Source organism: Cucurbitaria berberidis (genome assembly GCF_010015615.1).
Source record: "Cucurbitaria berberidis CBS 394.84 unplaced genomic scaffold K460scaffold_5, whole genome shotgun sequence".
NCBI classification, from domain to species: domain Eukaryota; kingdom Fungi; phylum Ascomycota; class Dothideomycetes; order Pleosporales; family Cucurbitariaceae; genus Cucurbitaria; species Cucurbitaria berberidis.
The window spans coordinates 47512-63999 of NW_024468939.1; the positions used below are offsets into that span (position 1 = coordinate 47512).

General features: G+C 48.3%; 7 protein-coding genes across 7 annotated transcripts; 2 read left to right on the plus strand and 5 right to left on the minus strand.

Annotated features, from left to right (window-relative positions):
- Positions 1–435: 435 nt before the first annotated feature.
- K460DRAFT_408780 (uncharacterized protein) lies at positions 436–1760 on the minus strand (the record flags this gene model as incomplete). Its single annotated transcript, XM_040937191.1, has 3 exons — positions 436–476; positions 534–1545; positions 1596–1760. The coding sequence occupies 3 exons, from the start codon at positions 1758–1760 to the stop codon at positions 436–438; spliced, it is 1218 nt and encodes a 405-aa protein (XP_040783868.1).
- Positions 1761–2302: 542 nt separating this feature from the next.
- Positions 2303–6722, minus strand: K460DRAFT_419391 (uncharacterized protein; the record flags this gene model as incomplete). Its single annotated transcript, XM_040938007.1, has 8 exons — positions 6611–6722; positions 6162–6548; positions 6044–6100; positions 5677–5997; positions 5447–5624; positions 5225–5395; positions 2688–5170; positions 2303–2542 (listed from the first exon to the last, which is right to left on the minus strand). Exons 1-8 carry the CDS (start codon positions 6686–6688, stop codon positions 2303–2305), a joined length of 3915 nt encoding a protein of 1304 aa, XP_040783869.1. The 5' UTR covers positions 6689–6722.
- A 761-nt stretch (positions 6723–7483) lies between these two features.
- On the plus strand, positions 7484–8454 carry K460DRAFT_369347 (glutathione S-transferase). The gene is made up of 2 exons (XM_040933944.1): positions 7484–7773; positions 7863–8454. The coding sequence occupies exons 1-2, from the start codon at positions 7556–7558 to the stop codon at positions 8299–8301; spliced, it is 657 nt and encodes a 218-aa protein (XP_040783870.1). The 5' UTR covers positions 7484–7555; the 3' UTR covers positions 8302–8454.
- Positions 8381–9814, minus strand: K460DRAFT_408783 (uncharacterized protein; the record flags this gene model as incomplete). Its single annotated transcript, XM_040937192.1, has 1 exon — positions 8381–9814. One exon carries the CDS (start codon positions 9812–9814, stop codon positions 8381–8383), a length of 1434 nt encoding a protein of 477 aa, XP_040783871.1.
- Positions 9815–10165: 351 nt separating this feature from the next.
- K460DRAFT_358090 (DUF171-domain-containing protein) lies at positions 10166–11555 on the minus strand (the record flags this gene model as incomplete). The annotated part of the gene is made up of 2 exons (XM_040932084.1): positions 10166–11449; positions 11499–11555. The coding sequence occupies 2 exons, from the start codon at positions 11553–11555 to the stop codon at positions 10166–10168; spliced, it is 1341 nt and encodes a 446-aa protein (XP_040783872.1).
- Positions 11556–11902: 347 nt separating this feature from the next.
- K460DRAFT_379424 (uncharacterized protein) lies at positions 11903–12284 on the plus strand (the record flags this gene model as incomplete). The annotated part of the gene is made up of 2 exons (XM_040935163.1): positions 11903–11916; positions 11966–12284. 2 exons carry the CDS (start codon positions 11903–11905, stop codon positions 12282–12284), a joined length of 333 nt encoding a protein of 110 aa, XP_040783873.1.
- A 290-nt stretch (positions 12285–12574) lies between these two features.
- Positions 12575–14801, minus strand: K460DRAFT_292350 (RING finger domain-containing protein; the record flags this gene model as incomplete). The annotated part of the gene is made up of 2 exons (XM_040929346.1): positions 12575–14342; positions 14392–14801. 2 exons carry the CDS (start codon positions 14799–14801, stop codon positions 12575–12577), a joined length of 2178 nt encoding a protein of 725 aa, XP_040783874.1.
- Positions 14802–16488: the final 1687 nt, after the last annotated feature.

Consider the following 16488-nt stretch of genomic DNA (forward strand, 5'->3'; position numbering starts at 1 on the left):
AAGTCTAGTTGCAGACTATGGCACTAATTGCAGCTATGCATACTATTAGTTTCAATCCAGGAATATAATAATTTACACAGCGAAACATATTCCATGTATGTAAAGACTTTTGGATAACATTATGTCAGCGCTTTGTATTTAATTCAGTCTCAGGAATGATTTGCCGGAGAAGTCCGGGCAGCGTGTGCAATATACGATGCAGCTCGTATCCTCTTGCGTTTTAGGGTTTAGTAGTCTTCTGTCTCTCTCATAGTCTAACAGATGCAAACTCTCTTATACTAGCCAGTTGGGGTACCTCGAATGCGAAGGTTCTATTGCTACGCTACTTGGCATATCGGAAAGCGCTCTAAACTACAGAAACGTAGGCAGTTTACCAAGCGAATCATATAAACTACTTATTATTTCCCAAATTCAAATACTGCTAATTGAAAACTTCTACTTGAAAGCTGCTACTATAGCTTTCGACAGTGGCCAGTCTGTAAATGCATTAGCAAAGTCCGTTTCTCAACTTAAGTTAAAAGGCTAGCACTTACCGAAAATCGGACGCTCCTTATTTCGTCTCGTCAGCACAACCTCATCACCTGCCCTGATCTCCTTCCCAGTATCCTTTAAACTCGTATACGAATACTTTCCGAAAACTGGACCATACTTCCACCCTTTGTCCACACGTCTATCCTTAGCTAACTTCTTCCATACCATCCCCTCATCGCCTTCTGCTTTCTTGCCAGTCTTGTAATCGACAGTGATGGCCTGGCATCTCCAGCACGTACCACCAAATTCCATTTTGATACCACTAGGAAAAACAAGCTGAGCCCAATAGTCTTCATCATATGGTTCAGGGCTACCAGAAACGATAATGTTGGGACGAAATTTGGTGATCTCCATCTCCACACCTTCATCCAGTCGTGATGAAACTTCATCGTTTGACTCTTTTGTCACCACAAGGTACTGGCCGATGTCCTGGAAAGTGATTGTTTCCGTTTGTGGTGTGAGGAAGGAGGGAAGCAGGCGGCGGAGAGGCGCAGTATACGGTGATCGTTTCGCGATAGCGAGAGGGCTGCTTGGCGCTCCTGAGCCTAGGACGACCCTCGAGTTTGTGCCAATATACACGAGGTGGGTTTCAAAGCCAAGATACTTAGTGAAGAAAGCAGAGATATCCTCGCCCATGTCAAACGCATCCGTCGCGCTTCCATGGAGATCTAGGTGCACTTTCTCTAGCGCTTTCACCTCGGGTCTCAATGAGAACCGGATCTGATGCTCTGAACCAGTGTAGTCAAGTTGCTCTGGCGTTGGGTTTTCAGGTCCCACTCTAGTCACGGTAAGGTATTTTTCCCCGTCGTTTTCTACTTCAACCTTCTGTTTAAAGAGGATCATCTGAAGGTGGAAGCCGCTGTACATGGTTTCCCATTGTGTAATCTGATGAGTGTCTGCATCGCGGTGGATCTTCTGGAGGCAGAAAGATCGATCATCTTCGAACCCTTGAGGTCCAATTTTGCCTGCCTCAATCTTGCAGCCGCCCAAGCCCTTGACTGGGTAGTGATATAGCTGTTCACGATTAAATTAATGCCCGGAGCAACGTGGTGTTTTATACTTACAGCCTCAATCTTCAGCTTCACATTGCACTCTTCTGACATCTCAGCCTTCTTTTTCTGGAGATCGTACGCTAGCAGGCCGAGACCTAGAGTTGCGGCCGCCGAAATGGCAGTCCATTGAAGAACTTGAGGGTGGCTTACCACTGAGGATAGCTGCGAGGAAGCCATGTTAGAGCATGTGCTATAACTAGCAGACAAACTCTTCAAGAATTCGTTTCAGGATAGCTGTACAGACACACATCAAGTGATCCGCGCGATAGGAAGCTGTCGAGATCTTATGGTGAGGCTTCTCCATTCAAAGATAAGTGTCGGGCAATTGTACGCCCCACCATGCACAACCCCGCAGTATGTGTAGCCAATGGACAATTCACCGAACAGGGCCTATTACCATTTTCGGAAGCATCGGTTTCTGAAGACGGCAAATATGCAGGCCTTGACACCTTAGAACTTCAAGATTGCTTGGTGATATCTCTTACCGAAATATACGTTCGCTAATTCTGTTTGTTAAGCCCACTCGTTGCTTCGACTTAGTCTCATACTGTAATATTCGCTCAACCCAGATAGGTTAAGGTTGAGTTCATGTGAAGAAAGTAGCGGCGGGTATGAAAAAGACACTAAATCTTCGAAACACTCTTGACTTCCGCATCTACAAGCCAATTCATTCTTGGCGGCGTGAACAAAAGGCTCTGCCTTTGCTCCTATTTCTGCATTCATTCTTCTAGCTTTGGTCTATCCTGCTTCCAACCGATCCACAAATACACTATCTGGCTTGTCATAGCGGTCGCAGCAGCAACGGCGACTTCATCCGCTGACGTTGGGCCGGCCCCAGGCACCGGAAGGAGGCATTCTTTCGCAGCAACCTCAAACTGGTCCAAACCACGCAACATCTTTTCTTTCTGGCCTTCGACCCAATCTTCGAAGTAGATATTCCACTCCTTGTCGATGCGCACCTCATATGTGATGAGCACAATGGCTTAGAAGGAATGTATCTTGAGTAGGGTAGTTGCTACACTGTCGAATAGCAGATCATGTCGGTCCATATATCGGTGATCAGGCATTGGCTCCAGGTAGCCTCTCCCTTAACAAATTAACTACCTCGATGTGATTGAACATTTGCGCATAGTCAAGAGCTTCCCGGTCACTCTCGTCCCGGATATGAGGATCCGCGCCTTGATCCATCAGCATCTGTACCACATCAGCATAACCGTAACTTGCGGCCCAAAGCAGTGCAGTTCGACCGGTGCGATCCCTGCGATCAACCTGTACTCCTCGCCCTGCTAGAACAGCTTCTACTGTTAACGGTGATCGGCGTTCTAGAGCCCATGGGAGAGCCGTCCACCCGTCCACGTCTTCTTCGCCCTCGTCTCCACATCCGTATTTTATTAAAGCTTTAACAGTGTCTGTATGTCCTCCCATACAGGCTAAAGAAAGAGCGTTCCTGCGGTCGTTGTCTTTGCTCATTCTGTCGACGCTGTGCTCGTCCCGCATAAAAGCGTCAATAATCTCTTCTTGGCCGTTGTTGGCAGCCCATAGTAAGGGTGATCGACCATTTGCGTCTTTGAGGTTTACATCTACTTCCGGATGCCCCAAGAACATTCGGAAAGCTCCTAAAAATCCTTCGCCAGCAGCCCATGATAGTATTGAGCGGCCATTACGGTCAACATGGTTGATATTCACAGCTGGGTGGCGAAGCAGCAGACGCGCAATGTCGGTATGGTCCCTTTCAATAGCCCAAAAGAGTGGGGTCCAGTGATTCTCATCTTGGTGATCGGGTCGGCAATCTTTGCAACTAAACAACACTTCGAAGGTTTCCAAGTGGCTATTTCCAGCTGCAAAAGACAAAGCCGTCCGTCCGGATTTCCCTTCGGTATTGACGTTAGTACGGGCATCGGCCAACAGGACTTTCACTGCCCGTAGATGGCCATGATGCGCAGCTATAGTCAAGGGAGTATGTTGATAAAGCCGGCGGGAGTTAGGATCCGCACCACGTATGAGCAGCACCTCTACAGAGTTCGAACAGCCCATCCTTGCAGCCCAGAATAAAGCACGGTCTTTTCTGGTCTGGTCGACTGAAACATCTAGGCGCATAGATTCGTCAAGGAGGAGAGCGCAATCGAAGAACGCGGCAACCATGATGGCGTCGAAGTCATCCGGCAATGCAAATTCCATTTCCGTCTTGATCCAGAAATACTTCAACCAGTTCTTCAAAACATGGCTACCACCCTGTGTCAGAGCACGAACGGCCTCCCAAAGAGATTCCGGAGCAATACTTTCGCACAGTGCAAAATGTTCTGCCCAATGTGTAGCAGCGTAGTCGAAGAGTTCGAAGCGCTTAGTGATGAATGTGCAGTTCTCTTTCCGCAGGTCTTCTTCGTAATCTGGAAGCGGTCCGTCGGCTAAGAAGTCCAGTGATGACGAGTTCGAGGCCTCATCGTCATCCTTTTTGTGATCAGAGAGAGAATTATCAGTCATTATAGGTAGGAAGATGTCCGTCGCGAAATCTTCCAATAGCAAGTATCGAATGCAGGTCGAGGCTATACCTAGCGCCGCAACGGGAGGAGAGATACCAAAACTCTGGACCATATCATCTGTCGAAGAGAGTGCAAAGCCAGCTAAAAAGTCTTTTACTGATTGGTGGATAAAAGAAACTCTAGATGCCTCAAAGCGGACAAAAGGCCCTACTATCCCGTGCAGCATGCGCTCAATCGCATTTTGACGATCTTCCGTGAGCTTTTCTACAGTTCTGTATTCTCCTTGGTTGATTGTGTATGCTATGTTCATCTCTTGCAAAGTCAGAGATCTAGAGCTTCCGATGAGAATGCGCAGTATGTTTCGCGCAATATCTCGGCTGTCAGGGAGGATTCGATGCAAGAATCTGGCGTATGTTGCTTCCAACTTCCGAGGGAAGTTGTTGATGATCTGCTTGAAGTCCTTCTTGGATGTTGATTGACTATCCTCCAGGGACTGGAGCACTATGTTCAGCCAAAGAAACGACTTCTCAGCTTTGCAAAGGAGTAAGGTCTCTAGCTCAGTTATTGTTTCTTTGGAGAAGCCGACCTTTTTGGCAAGTCGTCCAAATCTGTGGCTAATGACCAGTCTAATGTCTTGGCTGATCCTGGCCTGATTTTCGTCAATTGGCAATATGCTCTTGTCAGGTTCCTCGAGAATACTAAAATCTTGAGGAGAAGGGCGACTAGTTATGAGAAACTTGACTAGGTTTCGTGGACGATGGGGCGCAGTTCCCGATTCCTGCACTAAGTGCATAATTGACTGCAGGAAAGTTCGTCGACTATCGGCTTCACACTCATCAATCGCGTCCACGATGATGCCAACGGGACCCAATCTTGATTCTGATATAATTTTCAAGAAAATTCCCCATAGCGCAGCGAAAGACTCCACCAGGTTATGACCAGTAGCTTCCCACCTTGACTTTGCATACTTGATGAGGCTTCGGTGTTGCTGGAGGATCTGGTGAAGGATGCTTCTGAGTATCTGTCTGGCATTTCTCTGTGTTGTGATCTTATCGTCGCAGAAGAAATAGAAGACCTGAGAGAACGATTGAGCCGCTGAATCAAGCGCTAGGTGCTCTGTTAGATATAAAGAGAGCATAGTTTTCCCACAACCCGGTTCACCAGTAACCCAGAGTAGGCCAGTGTCTTCTGATTCTATCCAGGAAATATACCGTTGATCGCGGAGAATCCAGCTACATGTTCCTTGTACGGGCCTCGGCAATTGAGCTTTGTAGTCTTCTAGGTTGGTGGAGTAGAGCAGGGTCATGCAACGCGTCTCGGTCGATCTAAGAGCTAGTGTAATAGATTAGCCGGTGTTCAACACATTGAAGCAACAACATATACACTTATTAGCTGAGTCTCTACTCGGCTTTATTCCTCGAGATAACCGCCGAATCTGATTGAGAACAGTGAGATACTCTGTGTTCTTCGCCTCGAACCGGCACATGCTCCTATGGTCCGCATTCAGTGGAATGACTTGTTCGCCCGGTATCCCCATTATGGCGGATTCGCGATCTACGACCTGATGTAAGAGGTCAATTCACTTGCTTAATAAATCTTGATAATTGCCTTACCAAGCTAGACAGAGGGAAAGCAATCTTTCGTTCGTAAAAAGTGACAATATCTAAATGGTCAAGCTGGTCGTGGAAAGACGTAGCGAGTGCTTGCAAACTGTCGGAATCTGCGCTTAACGCACTCACAAGATCACTACGAATAGCCCCAGTCAGGCTTGTGACTTGCGCTACACGCAAAAGTGCATTAGCAAAGTCACCCACGGCCTTACCAGTATCTGCTATTCTTGAGCCTCGGTGCGGCGTTCCCAGGAATATGACAGCAGTGGTAGCAGCCAAGATATCCCCATATTGACTCTTTGGCTCTTTGGCTAGAAGGAGAGCCTTTCAACTAGTAAGAACTAGTTACAATATGGGATTTAATACATACCTGCTTGCAAACAAGGCCTCCTAGACTATGACAGACGAAAATGATTGGACGCAGCATCTTTGGCGGCAGGATCAGTGGCCAGAAAGGAGTTATATTGAGTTTTTGTTGTGCGTCTTACATTAACCTCTGAAGTGGTGGTCAATTGACCCTGTAACTCAGCTAGGAGGCTGCGCGAATAATCGATAATGTCCCCCACAGATTTGCTAAACAAAACCTCCGCTGGGTATGCATACGTAAAAATGCGCGCACCAGGAAGGTCGCTCGGGAGAAGGTCCTTCAGCCACATTGTGCCGTTTTTGTGCCGCCAAGTCGAATAAGCGTTCCCATTGAGGCCATGTATCGCAACTATGTCCAACCCCGCTCCATCCTGATTATCGGCGCAGAGCCTGCCATCGTACAGAACCTCGAGTCCATAGTCCTTTTTTCGATTCGGAGTTTTGGAGGCGACGGGGACTGGGCGTGGCGGTGGAGACTGCGGCGGAAGTGCGTCGCTTGGTTGCGGCACCTGGATACTGATGTTAGGAACTGATTCGCGGTTGCTACCGGATGGTTGGAATATTCACTGACCTGATCATGCCTAGCGTCGCGAGCCAGCGCTGACGGTTTCCTCCGGAAGCTTTTGCTGCAAAATTTGAGCAGCACCATGTCTCATCTCATCGCTCCGTTGCTGTTGTGTTCATGTGAAGTACATACACTTCTGAGATGAAAAGCGGGCGCTTAAAGTGATGGGCCGATCTACACGGCTAATTTCATGCCTTAGTCCACTTTGAGTGCTTCTTACCCCAGCACCACGGGCGGCCCCGGACCATCCCCGGCGCCAACATTCTACGAGGCAGAACCTATGGCTCTATCCCGAGTGACAAAATCTGACATCTTTTTCTGTATACAAGGTTTGCCCCACACGATCATAAAGGCAGGATTGAGCTCGTAAGCCGTTTGGCTTACGACGCCATACATGAGATAGTCTAAAGTGCTTATTCGATTCATCGCCCTTTCAATGATAGATACGCGGAGCACCGGGCTAGCTAGGAGTGAGACGTTGGATGCTCTACAGAGGTCTAAATCGCAAACTAAACTTACATTAGTATCTTTCATATCAATATAGTGACAAAATTGAGGCAATTTCCTCGCACACTTGCTCTTGACGACCAGATCCTGGCATAGTGCGTCCTAAGATTGTATCCTCTACACAGCGGACAACTTCTCGCTTGAATATCTGGACAATCTTGACAATTGCGTCGAATCGTGTCACCCAACCATGATTGGTGCTTACATCTACAGGCAGTAAGCAATCGCACCTCCCCCGCCGGAATACCCTCCGGACCTGTGATAAAGGGCGTAAGCTCGTACAGCTCGTATCGTATCGCGTCCTTTTGGAAATGATCAGCCCTCAGATGACCAGACTTCTTTGACTGTAATCATATACAATCAGAGCAAAATCATATATAACATACGCCTAACAATTTCGTCTCTACAATTCGGTTCCCTTCCGTACAAAACACTACTTGAAAAATGCCGCCAATTACGCTCTGGTTCCTACAATCCTCGCGCTGCATTCGCACAGCCTGGCTACTAGAAGAGCTCAATCTCCCGTACAACCTGAAGTTTTCCGACCGCGTAAATGCAAGAGCGCCCGACGAATTCAGAGCAGCGTCCGGTAATCCACTAGGAAAGTTCCCCACGCTACAAGATGGCAATTTGACCATCTACGAGAGCGGCGCTATTAACGAGTACGTAACGTCGCAGGAAAAGTTTGTTTTGGCAAAATGAAAGGAAAGAAACGGAGATTAGAACTGACATGACGTGCGCTGTGAACTAGCTACCTCTGCGAAACATATGATAAAGAGGGAAAGCTCTTTCCTCACGACCCCAAGCAGCGCAACAAAGTCCGGCAATGGGTGCACGCCGCCGAAGCCACTGTGCTCCTCCACGCCATCGCCATTTACTACGCGCGATCATATTTCCCCAAAAACGCGCCAGCAGGGGCCCTTGAAGCGACTGAGAAAGGCATGTCGGCGAATGTGCAGGCAGACCTTGCGTGGCTGGAATCCGAGCTATCGGCGTCGCCGGGGAAATTCTTGTGTGGCGACCATCCTACTGCTGCAGATATCATGATGCAAGTTTCTGCTGAGTATATCTTGAAGGGGAAGTTAGGCACGCAGGGCAAGGAGTATCCGATGATTGAGAAGTGGTTGGAGGCGTGCAAGGAGACGGAGAGTTATAAGCGGGCGGTGCAGAAGACGGGGCATAAATTGTGATGGTGAGTTCTAGCTGGGTCATTTCCTATTCATGTACGGAAGTAGAGTAGTTCTAACAAGACCATGTTCTTCGTGCGAGCTACTCGTCGTCTACAAGCTCCACCCTGGCATCATCTCCTTGAACCGCTTTAGGAAACGCTTTGTTGTGCCAAGCTACCCAGGTCGAAAAGTCCATGATCTCGTCTCCCTCTCTGGAAGAAGTAATAATAGGGTACCTTATCCACAAAAACGTCCTACCGTTGACTTTGCGTGTCTCTGAATCATCTTGTTTATAGACGTTATTGGCTTGCAGACGGTTTTCAAGCTCGACCCATAGCATAACTTCTCGCATGCCGGTGAAAGCGAAGTGTCGAAATAAGTCATCTCCAGATAGGCCTTCCAGAGACCCATTGTAGCGGGGGTAGCTCTTCATGATCAAATGAATGCTCCGGAGATTGGGCATTGAAGCCAGGAAGGTGGCAAAGCGCTCTAAGCCCAGGCTTTCAAGCGCCGCCTCGTGGCAGAAGTAGGCTTTGAGTGGCTCAACATCGGTGTGGAAGAAGTGAGAAACCGCTAATTGAAAGTCAAACCACTCGAGGTTCTGGCACAGCGTCATCGTCTCGAGAAGGCTGTGAAAGCTATCGTATCCCGGCTGCTTGTAGTCCATACCATCAGACCCGCCTAAAGAAATCCTCAAGCTAGGCAGTGATGCCCTACCCTCCACGCCAATCTTCATAATAAGCCGCTGAACTAGGCCATGAGCGTCTGTCTCTTCAGGAATGCATCCTTGAAGTGTCAGGGGCATCTTTGCGTAAAAGAAGGTTCGAATCTCACTACGAATCTGCTGATTCATGGCACCCATCATGTCTAGCACAGATATCATAATCTCCGACCCGTAAGGACGACCAAGGTACTGGCGGAAGAAAGGTAGATATTGGTCTTTGGTTTCGACGTAGGATATCTTCATAACTTCGACGTGGTCTTCCGTGCCAAAGAGTGCCATGGCATATATCATATATCGAATGTTGGCTGGCAGGTCGAGGAAGGACTTGCGTGTCGGATCGGTTTGATACTTGCTTGCAAACATGAGGCCCTGGCGCTGTCCGAGTTGTTTGTTGAGTTCAACCTTCTTCCGATACTCATCTTTTTCCTTTTCTGATAGTGAATGAAGATGCTCCTCTGGCTCATGAGCGATATCGTGTCCGTTCTCCTTCTTCGGCTGAACATCAGCCCGGTCCTCTCGGGTCTTGTACTTCCAGGCCTGGTACTTTGCCACGTCTTTGGCATCCGACTTTCTCAGCGCGTTAACCTTGTGCGCCCTCTTGTGTCGACCTCGTAGACCGATGTTCTTCTGTAGCACCAGGGCCTTGAGCTCATCATCTGTCATCGCATCATAGTCCGGTAGTTCGCCAGAGTCAAGCTCAGCACGTCGCTCTTCGGAGAAGGGTGCACGTGGGACTTTGGGCGTGGTGAGATCGGCTGATGCGTTTCCGTTGGCGGGTATGCGTTTGGTCGCACGCTTGCGGCCTGCCATTGTGATAATGAGACTTAGGGGGCCAGTTGAGGTGGAGAAGTAATGGGCGCAGTTGAGATGCGAGTAGAGGCGATGGATGCGAGTAGAGGAAACCAGTGCGTGCGAGCAGGCCTTATAAGTGAGCGAGAGGCCAGAATTAATCGACGGGAAAGAGCCCCAGGTCCATGTTACGTCATGGAAGCAAGCGGAACTATGCGAGAGAGGAGTGCGATTTCACTCGCTTCATATGTATATGTCCGTCTATTTCCTGAAAACGTCCTATTCACCACAGTGGACAAAGCTAACCGAGAGATAAGAATGTTAAAAATATTAGATATTTTACGCACCAGTATATATCACATCCCCGATCGCTTATTCCTCCTCTCCATACATAGAATCAATCCACGGCTTCAGCGCACACAGTCCAAACTCCACCGCCTCCTCTGTCCGAATTGTCCTGCTGCCCTGCCCCGGCACAAGGTTAACCCACGCATCAAACAGGTCATGAGCCGTCTGCTTGCCAAGACCCATAGCAACTAGCTTCGAATCGTTTGCTACAGCAGGTTCTAGCCCCGCTACGCCGCCAAACACAATGAGGAGGTGGTTAAAAGATTCGGGAGCTTTCTTTTCTGATTTTGCAGTTGAACCAGGCAAGATCGAATGCACGGGGACGCCGCGCTCCGACGTGCCGATGGTGTAGTCGTAACCGCCTGAGTATTCGCACTCGGCGAATACGGCGCTGAGCGATGTGGCGCGGCGGACGTTGTAGCCCCAGTAGTAGCCGGACTCTTCGCGCGGTAGGCTCGACGCGCATGCTGTGGCTTGCAGACTTTCACAGTCTTCATATGATAGATGTGGCCAAGAAGAAGGCGGGTTGACGCTTTCGAAGCGTACGGTGGTGCGCATGGCGGCCTCGATGGGCGATCCTGAAGGTATAGGGACCCGTACTGGAAACGGCAGGCCGCATTTAACATATGCGTAAATAAGCTCGTCCGACGCGCTTACGTTCGACTTCTTCCTCTTCGGGGTAGATGATATCGGGGCGGGCGCTGGACCGATGACTACACCTTCCCGGTACTGAGACCATTCGTGGCTCCTCAGATGATGAGGCATGTCCATACTTGGCAAACATCCTGACCACTTGAGATTTTGGTGCTCCTGGAAGATGCTGAGACTTGGGTCCTCGGCGTTGTACCTCAGATGCGGCGGACACTCGGCAAACGATAAGACATGGAACAAGAACTGATCCGGGTTTTGCCAGGGTTCGTCTTCTTCAAGAATAGAATCGAGAACTTCTTGCTTGCTCTTCTTGCCCTTGCCCTGGCGAATGTAGTGATCAGACACAACTCTGGGGTCTACGTTGCTCGGATCGTCGTCAAAAACAACGATCTCGTCGACGCAGAATACGGCTGCAGCGCGTGCGATGCGGCCTACTTGGATGGTCTTGTGATCGGGCTTCTTGGCATTGAGAGTCCAGCTTCCGGGCAATGCAATGCTAACAGTCCAGTCTCGTCCCCGGGTGGGTTTGAAGATGGCAGTGGGCCTCGATGTGTCGATATCATCGACTTGGTCATCTGCATCGCTCTTCCTCTTCTTTGACTGGCTGGCATCACTGGGATCATTCTGGTGAATGACAACTGATGAGGCTTTCCGCTTCTATTGCAAATTTAGTTGCTAACGCAATGTCTATGGCTGCTGATCGTACCTTGCTCTTGTCGTTCTTCTCGTCGGCCGGGCCCTTTCTCGAGCGCAGTGCCCCCATCGTTGCGCCCTTTAAATCTTCTTGGCAGCTTTGTGAATTGATGGGTAATGATGAACTAAGGGTACACTATATGCTGTCAGAGGCACGTGAGAAAGTGAAGGGTAGATTTCGCGGTGAAATAGAAAAACATCTCGCTCCACTCAGCCCTGGAGACCCTGCGTCATTTAGCGCAGAACCCCTGCACATGCGGCGTTCAGGCAACCTCCAAGTCAGCAGCCCAACAACTCTAGAAGTATTGGAGGCGCAGTCCTACTCTCCTCTCCTCTCCTCTCCTCTCCTACACATACACAATCCACAGTCGCAGTCCAAAGATTCCACTCAAGAATTACCCACTTCCTCTCGCCACCATGGAAGCCAAAAAGTCCGCACCCCACTCCTCTCGCATGCGTACCTCGTACTAAACACCCCAGATCCCTCACGGCCAGCGCAACAAACACGCTCTTCACCTTCCTCGCCCTATACCTTACAACGCTCTTCTCCCTCGACAACTGGGCTGCCGCACGAAACTCCCCGTACCGCGCACCAGGCAACAACTCGTTCTACCGACCAGCCAGCACGGCGCCCGCGCCAGACAGCTACCAGGCAGGCATGCATGGGCGAGGGAATGCGGGGCCAGGGAGTGGAAGTGATGGGGATGGGAGGGGTGTCGGCAGAGTGCCGCAGGCAAGGGATTCAAGGCCACCGATGAAGATTGGGGGGACGGCGGCGTGTGGTGCTTGTCTGATGTGACGTAGGGCAGTAGAGGAGATGGGCTTGGGGGATTTGTTTATACAACGGAGTTGGGTGATTACACTAAACGGTGCGATGGACTGTTCTATAAATATGGCAAGGCGTTACGAGGAACGGGCATATGGTAAGAGGGCACATGAACGCCAGCGCTACATATCGGAACGGATTCATCAACAGGCGTATATGTTCAGAAGAAGAGAAAGCTGCGGCTTTTGAATGCCAAAATCTCTTCATTGCTCCCTTTCGCGCCATGCTACTCAGTGATGCTAACGAAACTGACCGTCTATCCATCATGCTCCTCTCCTGACGTTTGTGCTCATCAGTGTTATCTTTTTATTTTTCTTCTTTTTTCCGCCAGCCTGCTTCTTCGACGTCTCCTCCGCTTCACCAAGCGACATGGCCTGCGCCTGTGCCAACATCTCTTCTTCCTGAAGCAGATCCTTCTCCCAGCCCTGGAGCCAGCCATCGTCCATATCGTGATGATCTTGAGGCGCTAGAATGGGGGAGGCCCCTGCTATTGCAGCTGTGCCCCACACAGTCCGTGGTGCTGAAGGACTCGTCGAAGGGGAAGCCAAAGACGCGAAGCCCTCGCCTCGTCGCGTCGGCCAAGGTGGTGATGACGAAGTGTTGTCTCCTTCCACAGGTTGCGCATCGGATGCGCTACCTGATGCCAAGGGCTGGAAGTCGGCTGCAGAGAATCGTTCTGATATACTTGGGCGTTTCCTCCGCGCAGAGGAGAACTCAGCGTACTCTGCTTTCTCGGCCCGCAAACGTGCCTTTTCCTCCCTTGTTTCCTTGTCTGTATGCCTTTTCCGTCTCTTCTCGATCTCCGGCTTGAAACTCTCCAGAACCTCTGGCGCAACAGTATCAGTCCAATCGCACTCTAGAAAGCTAACCTCACATCCATATGGCAGATGCGCTAGGTACTTCGTCCTTTTTCGCAACTCATCGTCAACGACATGTCCCGTAGAGACACGCTCGACGCGTGGCAGGATTGTGGAAGGAAGGTTCGCATAATTGCCGAATGCAGCTTTCAAAATGCGGATGTCTAATGGCGATAAATAGTAATGCAGCAGCGCTTGGTAAAAGAAATATTCAGAGGGCGTATGGGTGTGGTCGTGATGTTGTCGATTGCGAATCTCGGCAAGGGTAGAGGCGATTCCATGACCTGCTTTCGAAGTGTGGGAGGAGACGGACATGGTTCTCTGTTGTTTCGTTTCATCGGAAGCAGATTCGGGGGGTACTGGTGTCGCTAGAGAGTCCTGCCCTGATTTGGACGCATTCTGGATCTTATACATTTCTGGCGCAGCTCCTGGCTCTTCGTCGAAGACAATTGGGGCCCTTTTCATTTTGGGTTCCGCCGGTTTGACTGGCTCGTCCGGAGGGTTCCCGATTCCTTTCATCTTCTCTTTTGATTCTCGAATACTTCGTATCGCTTTCCTCGTCCATTCCATGTTATCTTCGCCAAACATGACTTCGTCCTCCTTCCCTTGCTGGTCTAGTTTCTTTATCTCCTCCTCAAACTGCTCCAGCATGTAGTCCTCTCCACCTCGCATAACACGAGCGTAATCCATGATTTCGGCAGCGTGGTGCCAGGGTATATCTTCATCTCTGCCCAAAGCATCGGCGCCGTCGCGCGGCATGGCTAGCGTACTACCAGCCGGTCTCACCAGCAAGCGGAGCACCACATCGCTCCCCTCCCGTGGCGGCTCGCTTTCCTGTCCTTGATACCAGCGCACCGGCCGGGTTTCGGATGCGTATATAGTGTCGAAGCACAACGGGCACTTCTTGGATCGTGCCCTCTTCTCGGGTGCCTTGCCTTCGTCCTCGGACTGCATGTAGCGGATGAGGCAGGGAAGGCAGAAAATGTGACCGCATCTAGCCATCCTCGGGGCTACCGGAGTCCCGAGGCAGATCGGACATGATGCCTCCTGTGAAACCTCCGAGGCCAGGATCTGCAGGACATTGTTCCAGTCCAGGTGAATATCGGCGTCGACGCTCTGGGCGCGATAGTCGCGGCGCGGATCTACAATGAAGCGGTAGTTCGCATGCACGTATCTGTGATGTCAGCATCCAACACACTGCTTCAAGGGCTATAACTACACACCTCGCTTTGTCTACTGCGTGGTAACCCGAACCTAGACCCCATGTCGGATTGCGCCGGTAGTTTCTTCCATGTGATTGGTGGTTCTGCGGGCGAGGTGGGAGGCTAAAGTTCATAAGATGGGTGATTGAGGTTTGCCCTTTCCGGTTGGTGAAGTTGTGCATCTCGACAAGGGCATCCTCATCCGTCTGTCTGAAGCGCTTCGAGCCTTTGTGCTGCTTCTTGCTCTGCTGGTTGTTCCGTGGCGCGGGCGAAGATCGAGTCGACGCAGCGGTTCCAGCGCTACCCCGCTGTTGGCCGAAGAAGGGACCGGTGGTGATGGATGTGGGCTGATTCTGTGCTGGGGACGCGGGCCCAGAGGAGGCAGAGGCTTTCGAAGACGCTGCAATAGGTGGTTGGTTGATATTAGACATGGCTTCCCAATGAAGGGTGCACGCCTGCGCGAATGTGACGATGACCTCCGGATCGATCGCTCTGGAAGGCCTACTGTAAATGAAAGAAGGAGAGAAGATAACAGTGAGAGGGGGAAAAGAAATATAGTATGTAGTAGCACCTGCAGGTATCAAACGGTTCCCAAGAGGGCCGGGGTGACATAGATGCGATGGGTCGAGGGCGAATCCATGGATGTAGGTGGCGGTACCTGGTGGAGTACACGCTTCCCTCTTCCGGCTAGCCCATGCTTGGCGCTGAATATGTCAACTGTTAGCCGCGGTCTACAGCTCATTACTATCGTCATCTCTTGTTGCGTCCTATGATTTCGTCCGTGGTCGCCTGTGTACGGAGAGATTGTTCTTATGTGAACAGATAGCTAGCTCATATAGAGCCTTCATATATGCAAAGGGCCAACACTTTTTACCAACGTCAGGAAAATTCAACTTATATATTTTCGCCTAGGTAGCAGCTGGTAGCAGGCTGGTAGCGCGAGTAGGAGATTCGCCAAAGTCGCTCTACGCTGACTTTTTTAAATATTTTTGCCTAGTTCGCCAGTGTCGCTAATGTTGCTAATGTTGCAAGTTTAATATTTTTAAAAAAAACTTTAAAGTATTTAGAATTTTTTATATTATAACGTATTACACAGGCAAGTTAGTCGCCTAGTTAAGTTAGTTATAATGCTAAAACCCTACCAAAATTAGTACTATGCATAATAGTATAGCACTATAAAAAACTATAGTAGTAAATTATAATAAACTAATTTATTTAAAAACTACTTTTACTTTTTACTTATATATTTGCGCGTTATACTTAGCTTTACTATAGTATTTATAGTACTTTTAAAAAGGCTTACCTGCTTTAGTATATACTTATTTTTTTACTTTTTTCTTATTACTACGCGCTCTAAACTCTTTTAAAATTATTAGTTAAAAACTATTTTTTACTATAAAAGTCTTTTTTTTCTGTACTTGCTTTTTTTTATATAATTTTTATTATATAGCAGCCTTATTAGCTGCTTAAAATTTAGTAATTTTTTTTTGCGCTAATATAAGCTTATGCGCAACTATAGCTACACTTTTTAAAATTTTTTTAAAAGCCTTAACTATTAAAGTAAAAAAACTATTTAAGTACTTTTAAATTTTTATTTTAACTAGCGTTAATTAAAACTTAAATTCTAAAGTATTGCTTAGTATTTTTAACTTTTAAAAACTATTTTTAATAGTAAGTAGTAATAAAGTACGCAACTAAATATTAAGCTTTAATATTACAGCTTTAAAGTTAAAAAAAATTAAACTAGCGCTTTTAAAGCTACTTAAAATATTACTCTTTATAATAGTAGTATTAAAAGCTAGTTTAAAGCATAGTAAAAACTTAATTTTAGTAATATAGTTAATGCTATTGCGTATTAGCTTTTTAGCTTAGCATTTATATACTTTTTTTAAAAGCGCAAAATAACTTATATTAAGTAGCTATAGTAAGTGCAATAAATATAGGGGCATATAAAAAGTAATAATTTTTTATTTCTTACAGTACTACTAAAATTAAACTAATATATAGCTTTTATAACTGTTAATAATAAGCAAATAATAAGTACTAATAATTTTTTTTTTAGTATACTTATTAAAGTGCTTTAACTACTTAAAAGTAAACTTATTTATTATCTAGCCG

Bases quoted from the DNA above. Each gene is read 5' to 3' on its own strand.
- K460DRAFT_369347 (XM_040933944.1), top strand. From the start codon at position 7,556: ATGCCGCCAATTACGCTCTGGTTCCTACAATCCTCGCGCTGCATTCGC. The intron at 7,774-7,862 runs GTACGTAACGTC...GCTGTGAACTAG, and splicing joins GAGAGCGGCGCTATTAACGA to CTACCTCTGCGAAACATATG.